The sequence below is a fragment of the Nomascus leucogenys genome, chromosome 12 (genome assembly GCF_006542625.1).
Source record: "Nomascus leucogenys isolate Asia chromosome 12, Asia_NLE_v1, whole genome shotgun sequence".
In the NCBI taxonomy this organism is placed as follows: domain Eukaryota; kingdom Metazoa; phylum Chordata; class Mammalia; order Primates; family Hylobatidae; genus Nomascus; species Nomascus leucogenys.
The window spans coordinates 40,917,924-40,935,796 of NC_044392.1; the positions used below are offsets into that span (position 1 = coordinate 40,917,924).

At 43.2% G+C, this 17,873-nt stretch overlaps 1 protein-coding gene across 4 annotated transcripts in view; it reads left to right on the plus strand.

The window, feature by feature from the left end:
* Positions 1 to 16,733, plus strand: part of CD84 (CD84 molecule) — a 35,942-nt gene extending 19,209 nt beyond the window's left edge. The window contains exons 3-8 of one of the 4 annotated variants that reach the window (XM_003258716.2): positions 3,609 to 3,860; positions 4,257 to 4,394; positions 5,017 to 5,049; positions 6,720 to 6,817; positions 7,779 to 7,841; positions 9,441 to 16,729. In XM_003258716.2, coding sequence (XP_003258764.1) covers positions 3,609 to 3,860; positions 4,257 to 4,394; positions 5,017 to 5,049; positions 6,720 to 6,817; positions 7,779 to 7,841; positions 9,441 to 9,506 — 650 coding nt within the window. In that variant the 3' untranslated portion in view covers positions 9,507 to 16,729. Of the gene's footprint in view, positions 1 to 3,608; positions 3,861 to 4,256; positions 4,395 to 5,016; positions 5,050 to 6,719; positions 6,818 to 7,778; positions 7,842 to 9,440 lie in introns of all 4 variants that reach the window. The other 3 variants (XM_012511011.2, XM_003258717.2, XM_003258715.2) reach the window with 3 other exon arrangements.
* Positions 16,734 to 17,873: the final 1,140 nt, after the last annotated feature.

A 17,873-nucleotide genomic window follows, 5' to 3' on the forward strand; every position in this document is an offset into this window, starting at 1 on the left:
TTGAGATCTTTCTAGCTTTTTGATGTGAGCATTTAGTGCTGTAAGTTTCCCTCTTAACACTCCTTTAGCCTGCCTTGCAGAGATTCTGGTACATTGTCTCTTTGTTCTCATTAGTTTCAAAGAACTTGATTTCTGCCTTAATTTCATTGTTTACCCAAGAGTCATTCAGGAACAGATTGTTCAATTTCCATGTAGTTGTGTGGTTATGAGTGAATTTCTTAATTTTGAGCTCAAATAATCCATGTTGTGACAGATGCAATTCAGGTATATAGGTCACCCACTAAAATGCAAGTTCCATAAAGGCAGGGACTTTGTATATTGTTTATCACTATATTCCCAGCACCAACATCATGAAGTACATAGTGGATGCTCCAGAAGTATTTGTTGAAAAAGAATGAATGAATAGTATTCCCAGCTTTCACAGTGCTTAGCAATTGTGAATGTTCGATTAATATAAGATGATTGAATCAGATTCTATACAGATGGACGGCATAGTGGAAAGAACACTAATGTTGGGATTATGCATAGTTTGCCAACTGTATGATCTTGGGAAAGTTGTTTAACCTCTCTGGCCCAAAGTTTCCTCACTTATAGAATGTAGATTGTAATCGATGGTATTAAATGAGATAATGGTAGTTGAGCTCCTAGTATAGTGCCTGCCTTAAAGCAAATGCTCGATAACTAGTAATCACTAATTTTTTAATCCTTATCCCTTAAAAAAATCTCATTATGAAGGACTTCCTAGATGAAGAAGGCTCTGAACTAGGCTTGAATAATGTAGTCAAAGAACCATACCCAAATGTCAACCCTTTAGAAAATATTTAACTCATTCAAGAACTTTAGCTGAGAAAATAAAGATGGCATTCAATTTTAAGATATTTATTTTTATCCCTTTATATGTTTAATTTTGCCTACCCAATCTTCAGAAAGTCTTCTACCACCTGCAATTAGGACAGTAATATCTGAGAGAAAGCTGTACTGTATATACAATAAAATCTGTACCTTATGGGTAGTTAGCTGGAAAAATAAAGAGAAGGAAACTAACATTTATTGAACACCATTTATGTGCTTGGCATTCTACTATCTATTTTAAAAATATATAGATTATACATATTTAAGCACTGTGTGCACAAAAAGAGCAAAAGATAATACAATGAGATGTAACTCTCTCTTCTCAGAGGCAGTGGCTGTAGCCAGCTTATTCTGTGTCTTCCATAGATAATTAATGTGCATACCAGCATAGACAGACAGATAGATGATAGATAAGTAAATAGGTAATTCGAATAATCTTTATCTTCAAAATCTCATTTAATCCTCACAACAATCGTATTTAGGGAAAAATTTTTATCCTCATGTTATAAATAAGGGAGCTGAAGCTCCATGAATCTGTATACCTTCTCCATTATTCCATAGCTAGAGACCAGTAGAGCCTGGATTCTGAACCAGGTCTCCAGTGGCTTCCACACTCTTGGCTTGGGAGGATGAAGATCTGTCAGCCATGACTCTGACTTTCTCTTCCCAGCATCTTTGTGCAGGTAACACCTCTGTTCCTGCTGAGAAAAGTGAGATGGGGTCCTCTTCCTCACCACTGTCCCCTACCTCAGCACCTACCCCAAAAAAACTTTCTAAAAATTGGTAAACACCAAACACTCCCTAGGCATTTTTGTAAATCAAATTTCTAAAGAAACACACACGCACACACACAAAATTTGGTTCACTTTCTACTAATTGATATCGTATCAATCACTATTATAGTTAATCCAGGTCTGTAGCCCAAACTTGTTTTGGGTTTATTCCAAGTCTTCACTAATTCTAATATGGAATAGATTCCTCTAAAAGATTGTTAGGACCAGAATTTCTGGCAAGCTTGGAATCAAACATTTTTACAGCTTCTTACTGTTCATGTTGTGTTCCTTCACAAACACAAGATAATGGTTCTTATATCTTGTGTCTACACTTCTGAATTTATTGCCTTTCTAGACTTCACATTAATTAGAAAGTTGTGCACCAGTTGCTTCTGACTCCTCCTTCCTCACATAGCTACAGTGGAAGAAACAAACCCCACCACAGCAACTTTGCTGAGAGGGCGCTGAACTTATTAACTCCAAATGTGGTCATTTTCTTATTCCTGGTAAAAGAAAAGACCTTAACGCTTCTCCATGCCAGCTCCAGTCCTAGCTATCACTTGAATTGAAATATTACTGTTCTTTAGTAACCCTTTGCTAGCCTTCAACTTTTATAGTTTACTTTTTGATTGCTGAAGTAGAGACATTTTTAATGAACTTTTAAAGAAATTATAGCTTTCCACCATGGATAGTTTAAAAAAAAATAAAGAAAATATACATACACCAGAAAACAGAATGAAAAAAAATTTTAAAGATTATTTCAGCCGGGTGCAGTGGCTCATACCTGTCATCCCAGCACTTTGGGAGGCCAAGGTGGGTGGATCACGAGGTCACGGTGAAACCCCATCTCTACTAAAAATACAAAAACAAAATTAGCCAGGCGTGGTGGCAGGCACCTGTAGTCCCAGCTACTCCTCAGGAGGCTGAGGCAGGAGAATGGCTTGAACCCAGGAGGTGGAGCTTGCAGTGAGCCGAGATCATGCCACTGCACTCCAGCCTGGGTGACAGAGCAAGACTCTGTCTCAAAAAAAAAAAAAAAAAGATTATTTCTTGTAGTTGTGTACTGATAAATGTTCACCCAATTAGCTCTTAATTGGGTGTGTGTATTCATATATATATAATTTATGTTTAGTACAAATTTTATTGACTTGAAGGATGTGTAGCACACAGTTTCATTAATGATAATAAAATATATAATAGTCTTTATTGTAAATTCTATATAGAATTTATTTTGCTGAGAGGGCACTAGAGGATAAATTCCAATTATTCTCCCAGAATGCTTTCATTGATTTTTGCTAAGCATTTATATCCCTAATCAGCTTATAGTTGTAATTGATGTATAAGTATAGTTCCAACATGAACATTGGTTGATATTTTCATTTCAGTTAAATAATAAGAAAAAAGTGATTCAATAAAGACATATATATTGGAGCTTCATTTGTTTATCAGTGACGCGAGTGACTTCTTTGCCGAATTGGATAATGGTTTCCAAACACCAGAAGAATACTTCCTATTCTTTGTGCTATTCACAATGTAATGGCTACAGATATTATACAATTTTAAGTTTAATCTGCATTCCTCCATTGCTGTCTTAAGTCTAGAGCAACAATCATCAAAACAGCAAATCAAGTCCTAGCTTATAGCAATTGCAAATTTCTGTGGGGTAAATACTCCTACCATGGCTGATTTTAAGACATGCAGAGTTGGAAAGACAGATACTCCATTAACAAAGGACAGATACAATAGACGTAGATAACCTCAAGAGCATAGACAGTAGGAAAATGTAAAAAAAAAAAAGGCTTAGAAAATGATGAGTTTTGAGTATGTATTACCTTTATTTTTAACATAATTTATTTAATTAAGTTTTTATAATTTAATTTTTAATGATGGCTTGCAAATTTCTGGGAATTTAACAATTGGCTCCCACAAACTAGTACAAGCCGGCTCCAGCTCACCATTGCCTCATGTGTTTGCCCCTCATAGGTCGGCTGGGGAAACCAAAAATTACACAGAGTTTAATGGCATCTGTGAACAGCACCTGTAATGTCACACTGACATGCTCTGTAGAGAAAGAAGAAAAGAATGTGACATACAATTGGAGTCCCCTGGGAGAAGAGGGTAATGTCCTTCAAATCTTCCAGACTCCTGAGGACCAAGAGCTGACTTACACGTGTACAGCCCAGAACCCTGTCAGCAACAATTCTGACTCCATCTCTGCCCGGCAGCTCTGTGCAGGTAACTAGCTCTGCCCATCTCTCCTGGTGAGTCTCAGAGATCACTCTGAGGAGCTGCAAGGTCTGAATGTGGGCCACATTCTCTAGGGAGATGTGCTTCCTTTATCTTTGGCCTGGTCACTGAGGGCATCACCTCCCAGAAGCCTACTGGGAAAGAGGCCAAATCCTTCTGAGAGATACTAGACATTTCTGGGTGTTCTATGGCAGCCCCTGATCAACTCTCTGATTCAATTTCTCATCCTGGCTTTTAATAGAAGAAAGTTTAGTTTCCCTAGGAGCTTTGGCACTCCTTTGGAGGGCACCCAATTTTCATAATGCCCCTGACTGTGGGCAAACCTGCCCAGCCTCTTGGGCCTATTTCCTGAGAATCAAGACTCACTGCATCTTCTATTTTCAGACATCGCAATGGGCTTCCGTACTCACCACACCGGGTTGCTGAGCGTGCTGGCTATGTTCTTTCTGCTTGTTCTCATTCTGTCTTCAGTGTTTTTGTTCCATTTGTTCAAGAGAAGAAAAGGTAGGATTTTCCCAGAAGGTAAAATGTAGAAACTCGCCTTCTCTCCTCCTGGAATTGAAGCCATTTATCCAAGGTTTGGCCGAAAGGTCCATTGTTCCGGGGAATCTGCCTTCTTCTAATCTCCACCCCACCACCTCCCAGAATGATGGCTCTGAGGATCGTATGACATTACCCTGAATGGTCTTCAGAATCCATTCCTGAGATCACCAGTATCTGGTGGGCCCAGAACATGGGTTTGAGCTTAGTACCTACATGAACAAGCTGTGCTTCATTGTACAAGTGTGTTCACCTCTCCAGCTCAGGGCCCTCACATGTGAAATGTTTGGACTAGAGGATCTCCAGGGTCACTTCCAATTTCATTGTATTTTGATAATGACTATTGGAGAGTCATTGAGAAACACATACTAATCCTGTACTCCATGGTTGTCACTAGGTCCCTCTGAAATCCTCTGGATCATTCTGTAGTTGTGCCATTCTCAATTCAGAAAACCTGATCTTAGACCCTGAAGGAATCATTATACCCTCCTATTCACCCACATCCCATGTCTGCCCAAGAACTTCCTTTTCCCATCAATCACAATAAAAAATATGGAACTTCTGCTTCCATGTTCCTGACTCTCCTTTGGGTCTGATTCCTCAGGTTCCTGCTTGAACACCTTCACTAAGAACCCTTGTAAGTTCTCAGCCACAAAGTTCCTTGAATAATAATTGGGAGGGATGGGGAGTTCACAAAAGAATGGTTAAGACTAAGCACGTGATTTGCAGTCAGTCTGGGGGTGAAAGTCCCAGCCTGACCATTTATCAGCTACCAGTTATTTTATCATTGTAAGCTTTCATTTTCTCAGTTGTAAAATATTCACAATAATAAGGTGTGCTGCATATACGTATTAAGTAGATTAAATGGAATTAGAAATACAAAATACTTGGCCCAATTCCCAGTACCTAGTAAATACTTGATAAATGTTAACTAGTATACTGATAACTGATGGGCCTGGGGCATGGTAAGGAGGAGGCATTCTAGGGGGAAGGGGATTTGTGACATGTGCCATACTCAAAAGGCCTCACAATGGGGAGAAGGCACAGCCTGCTTGAGCCACAGGTGATCTGCAAGGTCCCTCAAAGGGATATCGTCTTCAATCCCTCACTGCCTCTTGGGAAGAGAAAAGGGCTATTCTTTGCATCTATAAATGAGACAAGAGAGAGCACTCAGTTTGTCTCATACTCACCAAATACATGATAGGACTAAACTCTGAATGTTGGAGCCCTGTAATACTGCTCAGCTCAGACCTGTTATTTGCAGGTATGTTGGTGCCCTGTATTATGAAGGCCCAAAATTCTGGCCATCTTTTTGCACCTTGACCCTAAAATGTTCTGTGTTAGTACCAAAGCAAAGGAGTACACTGATGTGAATGTCTCTTCTAGCCTATACATTCTTAAAAGGAAAGACTTATCTACTGTCTTTCTTCTCTGGGGCCTCACACAGAGCCTGGCACATAGAAGGAGCTTAATACATGTTTATTAACTGTGTGAATTGGCAGGGTGTTGTGGCTCATGCCTGTAATCCCAGCACTTTGGGAGATCAAGGCATGTGGATCGGCTGAGCTCAGGAGTTCGAGACCAGCCAGGGCAACATGGTGAAACCCTGTCTCTACCAAAAATACAAAAAATTTGCTGGGTGTGGTGGCACATTCTTGTGGTCCCGCTACTCAGAAGGCTGAGGTGGGAGGATCACTTGAGTCTGAAAGACAGAGGTTGCAGTGAGCCCTGAGGTGGTGCACCACTGCACTCCGACGTGGGTGACAGAGTGAGAACTTGTCTCAAAAACAAACAAAAACAGACTGTGAATCAATCAAACAAGCAATAAATGTTCGTGAAACATCTACTATGTGCTTAACATTGAGATGGTTACAGCAAGGTCTGCACCAAAAGAATGTAAAACAGTGTATAACTAGAAAGAATCAATCAAGTTAAAAAACTAAGACCATGACATGGAAAGTCAACTAGCCATGCGAGACAGTCAGTGGCAAGTGTCAGAGACACGAAGGGAGATCCTGGGTAGAAGAGCTACATTTGACTGGCCACACAGGGAGGGGTTGGGGAAATTGTCTTTGGCCTAATCTGGACTCTAGAGTAGAAGAGAATTCCCACTGACCTGTGGGTGAGGCCTCAGCCAAGTGACTCCTGAGACATTCTGAGGATCCAAGCATCCATTTCAGAGGATGGCAGCCATTTATCCCCTGGTGGCTTCCTTTCTTCATCTTAAAAAAGAGAACATTGGAATAGATCATCTCTAAAAAAAACCACCTTTCACAGACTGTGGGTCTATATTTATTTGTGAGACAGATGCTGCCTCAAAGAAAACCATATACACATATATCACGGCTTCAAGGAACACCCAGCCAGCAGAGTCCAGAATCTATGATGAAATCCTGCAGTCCAAGGTGAGCTGATGCAATTCATGGACACCCCTGTGCCACCATCTCCATGACAGGGAGTCATGGGCAGCCATTGCCCTCCGCTTGTTGTTGTCTAGAAAGCAGCCATGGCCAAGAGTCCAGAGGTTCCAACCAAGAAATACTATGTCAGGGAAGTGATGCCACGGATCTTTCTATGAGGACAGGAACGTGACCCATTGTCACCCCGTGGCAGCCTCCATGGGCTGAGGCCCTGAGCGTCCCACAGTGGGCCTGGCTCCAGGTTAGATGAGCCATGACTAGGAGCAAGGCGCCCCCTAGAAGGGCCACACAACAGAGGAGCTCTTGGAGTGAGGTGAGGGCTGCTATGTGACTACCACCGTGGTGAACACGTTGCTAAGGGGGCTCCGAGGCAACAGAACTGACAGACGAGTTCCCTTGAATGCCCCTCCTGGCCTAGCAGCAGCGGCTTGCTTTCCTCAGACTCAGAGCCACTGTTCCACACCCCTCCTCCCACCCGCCCTTTACCTGCCTGCCCCTCCCTCCCCTCCACCCTAGATCACCTTCTCCTGTGTCCCCACCAGCCTGCCTCCTTAAAGTCTGCAAGGAATCAAGGGGGAGACTGAGGCCTGCCTGGTCAGTCTAGCGTTATGCTCGGACTGATAGGGCAGCTGGATCCACAGAGCCCATGGAAAGCTAAAATCCTGACTGAGCAGGACTCATCCTGAACCATGGGATCTCTCCTCTTGGCCTCTGAGGTTTTTCACCCCTGAGACCCTGCCCAACTGCTACCCATTCACCCCCACCTTATCCCTTCCTGATCCTAAGCCTCTCCAGAGTCGGATGGAGCCAGAACTGAGGCCAAGGGGGAGGCCACCTAGTAAACGTGGGACCAGGGAAGGATGGTGGGTAGAGGCAGAATTAGGAAAGGGGACTTGTAAGATTGGGCCTGGGCTCCCTCACTGAGGGGAAGATGCATGTTTTACAGGTGCTTCCCTCCAAGGAAGAGCCAGTGAACACAGTTTATTCTGAAGTGCAGTTCACTGATAAGGTAACCCCTTTCTGGCTTTTTATCCTTGCTTTCCTATCTCTTCCAGCCATTCCGGTGTACCCAGTCCATCCAACCAGGGGCTAGCTGTTTCCCCTGGGACTCCTTGTAGTTCTCAGGACCCACTGCCTAGGTTTTTGGTCTATACGTACTTCCACCCACGCACACAGTCCCACTCCCCAAGTCAATGGCCACCCACGAGTTATCCTACTTGGGATGCTGATCCCACCTTTCAAATGCAGAAGTCCCTGTGCCTCTGGACTATGGTATGGAAACTCCATTCCGTATAATACCTGGGGCCACTGCTAGCTCACGTTGTGAAAATGAGAAAACAGGTGCTTCCCTCTGAGCAGACACAGGCCCATGCCAGATGCCCAGATGGGTGCAATGGAGCAGAAGCTGAATTTCAGTTCATTTGCTCCCTCAGCTGCTCTTTTACCACACGCAGCCTGTGCAACCATTTGTAGTGTCAAGTGCCTTGTGCCTTATGCCTGTGCCTTATGGCCTTCTCTGCCATATGCAAAGCCCTCTGACAGGACTTTAACTTTTGGGGCTCTAAGGAGGGATTGCCACTATCTGAAGGTCCTCACTGCTGCTACAGTCAGGACAGCTTTAGGGTTGCTTAAAGAACCATGTTTTCTAAGTATTCCTGTTTAATAGCTGAGCTACCAAGCGGAAAGTAAACTGAGTACGAATTAAGAGTGATCCTATAAGGCAATAGGGAGGATATCTATGAGCTCGACGAGCAGGGTGGTGCTACTTCCTTTTAAGGAGGACTTGAAGTACGGGGCAGTTTGCTTGAAAAGATAAGCCAAATGGACTGGACAACCAGATAGAGGGACCTTTACTTTCTCAGTGATCAGGAGAGGGAAGGAGGGAAAGAAGAAGAAGGGGAAGAATGAGGAAAGAAGAGGAGAAGAAAAGGAGAAGGACAAGCAAGAATTGAGGGTCAGGGTGCCCAGCATATTTGTGCAGGGATCTCAAGGAGAGTTGGAGGAACAAGAGTAACCTAACTTAGAAGGAGATAAAATTTGAGGGATTAACCATGGAATCCTGGATTGTGACATCTCAAGATAAATCCTTAAAGACAAGTTAGATGACAATTATTGGGTCAGTATTTAATTGAAAACCTAAGACTCCTCAAGCCAATAGGAAGATTGTTTGCAACCCTCTAAATGCCTAGAGCACAGGAGATGAGAGCAGTGAGCCCCCACTATGTATGGGTGAAAGTGGAGTTATTGGGATACAAAAAAACTAGGGCTCAACTAAGAACAAGGAATGCAGGTAGCTTGAACCTTAATGTCACCTCAAGCCTATAATCAAAATCCGTTCCAAATATGCCCCCACCCCCATTCCCTCCCATTGCTCTTTTCTGGGCTAAGAAGTTAATTGCTCAGGGCCTCCCAAATGGGGGGTAGCTGGAGCAAACACAAGGGACTCAGCAAAGAACAAGGCCCTGCTACCCCAGATTTCCCCAGCACGAGGCAAATCTAAGGTATCCCCCTGTGCCATTTGCTTAACTCCTCTGGGAACTTGCAGGACTGGAGTTCCCCAGCAGCACCTCTCAGTTAACATTTTCTCACATGTTTCTCTCCTACACAGATGGGGAAAGCCAGCACACAGGACAGTAAACCTCCTGCAACTTCAAGCTATGAAATTGTGATCTAGGCTGCTGGGCTGAATTCTCCCTCTGGAAACTGAGTTACAACCACCAATACCGGCAGCTTCCCTGGATCCAGATCTTCTCTGCCCAGCTGTTACTGGGAGATTGCAAACTGCCACATCTCAGCCTGTAAGCAAAGCAGGAAACCTTCTGCTGGGCATAGCTTGTGCCTAAATGGACAAACGGATGCATACCCTTCCTGAAATGACTCCCTTCTGAATGACTGACAAAGCAGGTTACCTAGTATAGTTTTCCCAAACTTCTTCCCTTCATAGCACATGTAGAAAATAATATTTTTATGGCACACTGGGATAAGCAATCAAGATTGCTCACTTCTGGAATCTGCATATGACTAGAGGCCTCTTGTGACTGGAGGTAACAACCCTGCCCAGTAACTGTGGGAGAAGGGGATCAATATTTTGCACACCTGTAATAGGCCATGACACACCAGCCAAGATGCTCTGCTCACAGTCAGTATGTGTGAAGATCCCTAGTGCGTGGCCTCCACCACGCATCTTGAGCAAATTAGGAAAAGGTACCCTTCGCTTGAGGCAGATGCAGCCCTTCCCCTGAGTGCGTGGCTTGTAGAGCAGAATGTGGGCTGCATATAAGCGCACTCATCCCTTTGTCTGGGAATCTTTGTGCAGGGCACAACAGGCTTAATAAGTCCAAACACAGATGACAGTGCTGTGTGGGTCTCTGTCAGAGTTGTGGCTCTCAGCCACGTAGACACATTCTCCAAATGGAGTGTTGGAAAATGTTCTTTCTGCAGGGTCTAGAGACTGCTGGGACACTTTTCTTGGAGTGCTACTTCAGAAGCCTCATAGGATTTTCTTTCTGGCCAAGATTTCCTTCTGTATCACTCCAAGCAGCCTCAGCAGAAGAAGCAGCCATGCCCAGTATTCCCGCTCTCCAAAAGGAATTGACCAGCTTATATTTCCCACACTTCTGGGGAACTGGGTATAATCCAACCATCAAAATAGAAGACCTTGCAAGAAGCAGAGTCATTCTCCAGAAGGAACTTGGGAGATGATGGTGCAGATGATGAAACTGGGTTCATCCCAGTTCCAAAGGCTCAGAGAACTACAGAGTTTAAGCTGAGGCAGAGTGCCCCCACCCTGGCATGCCCCACAAACAGACCACCAGCCAGCTTACACAGCCATTAACTCTCCGCAATGAGGAAGAATCATTCACAACTGAGCAGGACATTCATATGATCATTTGAGGAAGTGTTTCCCTTATGTGTTAGCAAATATAATAGGCTAACTCCTAAATCCCAATGAATAGTCCCAGGCTGGACAGCAATGGGCTGCATTTAGGCAGATAAAGACATCAGTCCCAGTAAATGAATCCATAGACTCATCTAGCACTAACTACCATTAGCACTATGTTAGGAACTGCAAGTCCCCAAAGTAGAAAATGTACATAATGTCTGCCCTTGTGTAGCTCAGGAGACAATTCCAGCACAGACACTACAGTTAACGCTGAACTGCAGCTGCAAGTAATGGCATGAACAGTCAAAAAACACCTTATGAGGGGGCAGGGATGAAGCTGGGCCTTGAAGGATGGATGAAATTTGGATAGAGAATGAGGAAGACAGAGGGCCTCCAAGCGAGAGAAACATGAAAAATGAGCAGGGGCCTGGGTCAGTGGGGTGTATTCAGAGCACCTCTCCAGATGCACCATGCATGCTCACAGTCCCTTGCCTATGTGTGGCAGAGTGCCCCAGCCAGATGTGTGCCCTCACCCCATGTCCATTTACATGTCCTTCAATGCCCACCTCAAAAGGTACCTCTTCTGTAAAGCTTTCCCTGGTATCAGGAGTCAAAATTAATCAGGGATCTTTTCACACTGCTGTTTTTTCCTCTTTGTTCCTTGTATCACTAAAACTCATCTCATTCAGCCTTACAGCATAACTAATTATTTGTTTTCGTCACTACATTGTACATGTGGGAATTACAGATAAACAGAAGCTGGCTGGGGGTGGTGGCTCAAGTGTTGGGGTAATCCCAACACTTTGGGAGGCCAAGGCAGGCGGATCACCTGAGGTCAGGAGTTCGAGATTAGTCTGGCCAACATGGTGAAACCCCATCTCTACTAAAAATACAAAATTAGCCAGGTGTGGTGGCACACATCTGTAGTCCCACCTACTCTGGAGGCTGAGACAGGAGAATCACTTGAACCCAGGAAGTGGAGGTTGCAGTGAGCTGAGATCACACCACTGCACTCCAGCCTGGGAGAGACAGAGTGAGACTCCATCTGGAAAAAAAAAAAAAAAAAAAAAGATAGAAGCCAATAAGCATGGTACAATCAAATTCTGGCAAGCATTAAATATCAGGATGCAGCTGGGCACAGTGGCTTATGCCTGTAATCCCAGCACTTTGGGAGGCCAAGGTGGGTGGATCACTTGAGGTCAGGAATTTGAGAGGAGCCTGGCCAGCATGGTGAAACCCCATCTGTACTTAAAATACAAAAAAATTAGCCAGGCGTGGTGGTGCACACCTGTAATCCCAGCTACTTGGGAGGCTGAGGTGGGAGAATCACTTGAACCTGGGAAGTGGAGGTTGCAGTGAGCTGAGATCCTGCCACTGCACTCCAGCCTGGGCAACAGAGTGAGACCGTGTCTCAAAAAATAAAAATAAAATAAAATAATATCAAGATGTATACATCAGAGGCTGTTCCTAGTGTAAAGGCACTTTGGAGGGAGAAGACTTTCAGAGTTAGTCAGACCAACTAAGAGGTCAGCTGAAGCACCAAACCAGTTGTAAGGAGGTGAAAGGCAGCACCCCAAGAAGAGACGTGCAGGAAGGAGGAAAGAGGCTTGGTCGTAAAGGATGGAGGAGTTCCAAAGTGACACTGAATAGGTTGCGTTTATCCTAAAATAAAACCACTCCTCACTCTGTGGATGCATTGAAGACTCATTCCAGAACATCTTTATTCTCTAATTTGCCCTCTTCCTCTTCCTAATATGCTCACTCAAGTAAAATTCCTAGTGTCCTAATGCCCCTGTGCATATTGTCAAAAATAAAAATCAGAAGCAGGTTAGATCTGTTAGGTCTTCTAGAAGAGCAAACCTGGGATGAAGCCAGAGCCCAGGAATTCTGAAGGTGGCCTTTGGACTCAGGACACCCTGCTCTTGTCTCTCCTCTCACTGTTTCTCTCCTATGAATCTCCTGATTCATGAACACGTTATCTGTTCACCCTTCTCTCTAGGGCTTAGTTCTTAGATTTTCCTTCTGTAAAATGCATGTGATCTTATTTTCCCCTACACAACATTCCAGATGAACTAGACTGTGACCAAGAGGTCTATAAAATCAAAGCATCATGGAACAGGATCTTGTATCAGACCAAAGTGTGCCAGTTTTTAAAAGTGTGCATCAAAATGGAAATCTCAGAGACAGAGCCCTCTGGTGGAAAGTTCTAGTAGGTCAGGACAGTCCTTCTGCCTGCAGACACCTTGGGCTTTACTGAGGACTCATCTGAGAAAATGAGGAATGTTGCAGCTCATGATTCTTAGAAGAAGAAAGTGAAGCTTGTTTAAAATATGATTTAAAAAATCTATAGAACACTCGAAACTACACAGGCTATGAGGGAATAGCCTGGTTGGACCAGCTTGGGAACTGGGCACAGGCAGGAAGGAGCCTGCCTGGTTTGGGCCGTGTCCACAGAGAGCACTTCTTAGGTCCTTCCTGGAGAGAAGGAATGGCCGGGCTATATTTTCTTCCAGACTCATTATTTTTCTTCTGTTTGACTTTTCTCTGAATTTCCCTTGATTTGTATAAATTTTCTCAATAATTAATGACAGTCTCTACTGATTGTAAAATGAAGCTTGAAGGCCAGGCACAGTGGCTCATGCCTGTAATCCTAGAATTTTGGGAGGCCAAGGTGGGTGAATCACAAGGAGTTCGAGACCAGCCTGGCCAACATTGTGAAACTGCGTCTCTACTAAAAATACAAAAAAAATTAGCTGGGCATGGTGGCACATGCCTGTAGTCCCAGCTACTCAGGAAGCTGAGGCAAGAGAATCACTTGAACCCAGGAGGTGGAGGTTGCAGTGAGCTGAGATCACGCCACTGCACTCCAGCCTGGGTGAGAGAGTGAGACTCCGTCTCAAAAAAAAAAAAAAAGGGGGTTTGAAGAACAAAGACAATAAGAGGAAGTATAATGAGTGGTCACAAATGTGGGCTCTGACAGTAGAGGGCCTGGGTCTGAATCCTGGTTTCTTAGTCACATGGCCTTAGGCAAGTTACTTTAACCTCGCTGTACCTCAGGTTGTCCATCTGTAAAATGGGGATAATAATAGTGCCTACCTTGTAGGGTTGATGTGGGGATTAAATGAGGTGTTGCTCATACAGGAATGTGCCTGTGCATGGCAAAGTTCGGGAAATTTTTTATAAGCTGTTCTTCTAGGCCTGAAATCTTCAGAAGATGCTAATCCAAATTCATGAAATAAGCTTCTTACAACAGAAATGCTGCTAGTATTATGCAAAATTAATGTTGTATATCAAACTTTTAACTCTCATCCCTCCTTATTCAGATATATTTTGTTATATGCAATGTTTATTCCTCCCATTATTATGCCACAGTCTACTTACCTGATGCTATATCTGCCTCCCCAGTTAGACTGAGAGAACAGGGGATATACCTAAATAATAATAATAATAAATAATAATAATGGAGAGCTCCTTGAAGGTAGGGAGCCTGTAAGAATCGTTGAGGGCTTATTTTGTATACCAACTGCTAAACTAGATGCTTCATACATTGTTGTCAATACTCATGACAGCCCTGTAAAGTAGAAATTAATTCTTCCAGTTAACACTAAGGCTGACATAGGAATACCTTGTCAAAGCTGGAAAGCTGGGAAGACAGTATTTGAACTCAAGACTTCTTGTCACCAAGGGCCATGCACTTGTACTCTGCCACGTGGCCCCTTTTTACCTCCTGTGTATTCCCCCTACCTGGCACTTGGCCTTAGGTGTACACACACCTGGCACTTTGCTTGACACATAATAGGTGGACCACAAATATCTACTGAATGAATATTTGCATATACTAATATTTTAAGGTACTAAAAGCAGCTCAAAGTAAATATATTAATATATTAATTCCATTGCTATCTGGATACCCACTCAACCTTTCTGTTGAAAATGCCCGTTTAATTAAAGAAGGTTGGATAGAGCTCTCTATATGCATTTTGGACAGGCAGAGGTTTCAGGTCATAAACACTCTGATGAGTTAATATAAAATGAGAGAAACTATAAATTTCCACTAGTAAAAATCACAAAAATAACAGAAACAAAAGAAGAGATAAGAATTTGGAGAATTGTGCTGAACAATTTAGTGGTTAAAAAAAAACCAGCCGTGCATGTTTAGACTTAAATAAGCACCCATCCAAGTGTGAGGAGTCCAGTAATTTTTCAAAACATATGAAAGTGTTAATACATTTTGACAAAGGACCATTAAAAAAGTCCTGAATTCTGACTTGAGGGAGGAAAGTAATGACTAATACATTCTCTAGAGACTTGCAGACTTTGGGAATTCATAAAGGAATGGATGATAATTATTAACTGTTGCTGGCTGATTGCCCAGACAGTTCTCAACAGCCCTGTACAAGTCTCTGGGTTTGGGATGGATCAATTCTGAGACTGGAAAATGGCCAAATCTTTGCAAATGAGAAATATTTTTCTTATAAGGTCTTATTGTAGGCAAATAATCACATAAATTATTCATCAGAGAATTTTTAAATGCTCATAATCTCAACTCTTTCATTTACAACTTGTATTTCCAATAGTTTATGGGTCATCTCTGCATAGATGTCAGAAGTCACCTCAAGTTTAGTGTGTCCAAAATCGAACTCACAGGTCTGTCTCTGACCTCCCAACTTGCTTTCCTTCTGTTTCTCCTTCTGTTTTTCTGTTTTATGCTAATGATCCACCATAATCAAAATAATTAACATTTATCCAGTGCCTACTATGTACTATTCCCTGTCCTGTTTTACATTTACTCATTTAAAGCCCATAAGAAACATTAAAACTCATCTGCCTTCTGAAGAAGATACAACCATCCTCTCTTTTACAAAGTAGGAAACTGAGTCACACAAAGGTGAAGTCTTTAAGGCTGAATCACAACAGCTCATCCTAGTAAATAGAAAAGCTAGGATCCAACTCCAGGGGCTGGGTGCAGAACTGCTATTCTTCACTGCTTCACCAATCAGCAGCTACCCAAGGCCAGAAAACTTTTTCATCCTTGGCTCCTTCATTCTCCCTGTCACCCCAGATCCCCTCTACATCTAGTCAGAGAATAGGTCCTGTCAGTTCCAACTTCTCTATATGGCTCCTCTCAGGCATGTGCCCTTAATTGGCCTAATTCTCTAACACACCTTCCCTCTACATGCTCACTCCCTCAGATCATTGCTTTATCACGTGTTACCTGGGTTGCTATTACATAAAGAGCAATCTTTCTAAAATGAGGATCTTATCACTTCACTTCCATACTAAAATGTTCTTCCTGGGGAACCACACTCCTTAGCAATCTGACCCATCAGCCCTTCCAGGCTGTCTCCTGCCTGCCCCCTAGGCTCCAGTCACACAGAATTATCATGGGCCCACACACCCACCAAATCCTCCCATGCCTTTGCCCATGTTGTGTCCTGTGTCTGGGATGCCCTTCTCTCCCTTCTGTCTCTGGCTTTTTCATACATCAAGCATCAGACTGAATATCCCTTTTGTGTGGCCTTCCAAAACCTCCCGTCCAAAGCTAAATATATAGCCCTCTATTTATACTTTTACAGCATTTGGCACACAAGTACAGAGTAGTAGCTTTTTATCACATTCTCTGATAATTATATAGATATGGTATTTCTTAGGTCTCTCACCAACTGGCTAATAAGTTGTTTTGTGTCTGAGTGCTTAATTTTGTGTTTTGTGTCTGAGTGTCTCAGTTCCTCAAAAAAAAGTTTTTTGATTACTTCATTATTCATTTGAACATGAAAATGATGCTCACTAGTGGCAAATGCCACTAACCTTGTTCCAGAAGCTAGGTGTCACGTCTGCAATAAGATATCTTATCCCCTCTACAAGTCATCTTGTAAATGTCCATTACAAATGTCAGGCATTTGTAAATGTCCATTAATAAAGTATAGTTCATAAATTTTACCTTGTAAGTGCCTAAGAAATGAGACTACAGGCTCCATTTCAGCAGGACACAATAGATATTATTTTATAATGCATCTATTTTGTGTCTTACTTTGTTTTGGTTTTTGAGAGCAACAAAAATGAAGTAAACAGATGAAACAGCAAAGGAGACAGTCCACATGATAAAAGCCCTGTGGCATCTGAAAACCCAGGCCCTGAGTGGACACAAGAGACCAAGGGATTGAGGGTATAAGACAGACAATGAAAAAAAGAAAGGCTGATGTAGAGAGATGATTGGGACCTTGGGAGGAGACTGAGAAGTGAGAGATAGGAAGGACAAATACCAGAAACAGAAAAAACCCAGAGGGCAGCAGAGGTGCTTGGTTAAGGTGGAGAAGAGAGTTCTGCCTTGATCAACCTAGAGAGAGGAAATTGAGGACTTAAATCACGTTTTGGGGATCATCTCCCTCCAGGGAAGGAGCTTTGTCATTCATTTTTCACTCACGGTGCCCTATCACAGGAGCCAACGCCTAGCAGAGCTTAGTAAGTATTTGTTGAACTGAATTTGGATTGGCGCCCACATATCAGGAGAGGAAAGGGAGTCCTGGAAACCACATTCAGAGTCTGAGTCCCAAATTGGAGAGTAGAAATTCTCTGTGTCACCCATAGTGCCACTTGGAGGAAAGGGATAAAAAGACTGGGCTTTTAACTGAGGAGAACGAGGTCGTGGTTTCCACAGAACTGTAGGTGCAGGGCCTCAGAAAGTTTGGTAAACACTGAAGGGGAGGTGACTTACTAACAGGGGCTGTGTGAGATGGCAAATGGTTTTTAGGCCTGAGACAAAACCACTTCCTCTATTCCCTACTTATCAAAGAGGCCACAGCTGCTCTGTTCTGAGCCAGCCTTTGCAGATAAACCTGGTCTTCCAGCTCCCCAGCTACATCCTCTTGTGGGGTTGAAATTGACTGCTACCCATGAAGAATTTCAGAGTCCCTGTGTAGAAACTCTGTAGGCAGATACAGCAACCATTTGAGAAGATAAATTTCGCTAGTGTTTCTCCAGTGCTTTCTGAGGTTTGGCACATTTCATTTCATTTCATCTACACATTAGCCATAGGACTTTCAGCTTGAAATTACCTCCACCCCCTTACCCTCACTACCTCAAATACACAGCTTCACTCATTCACACAATGCCCATTCATTCTTCTGGGATAAGCTCAAGTGTCCCTTCCTGGGCGAA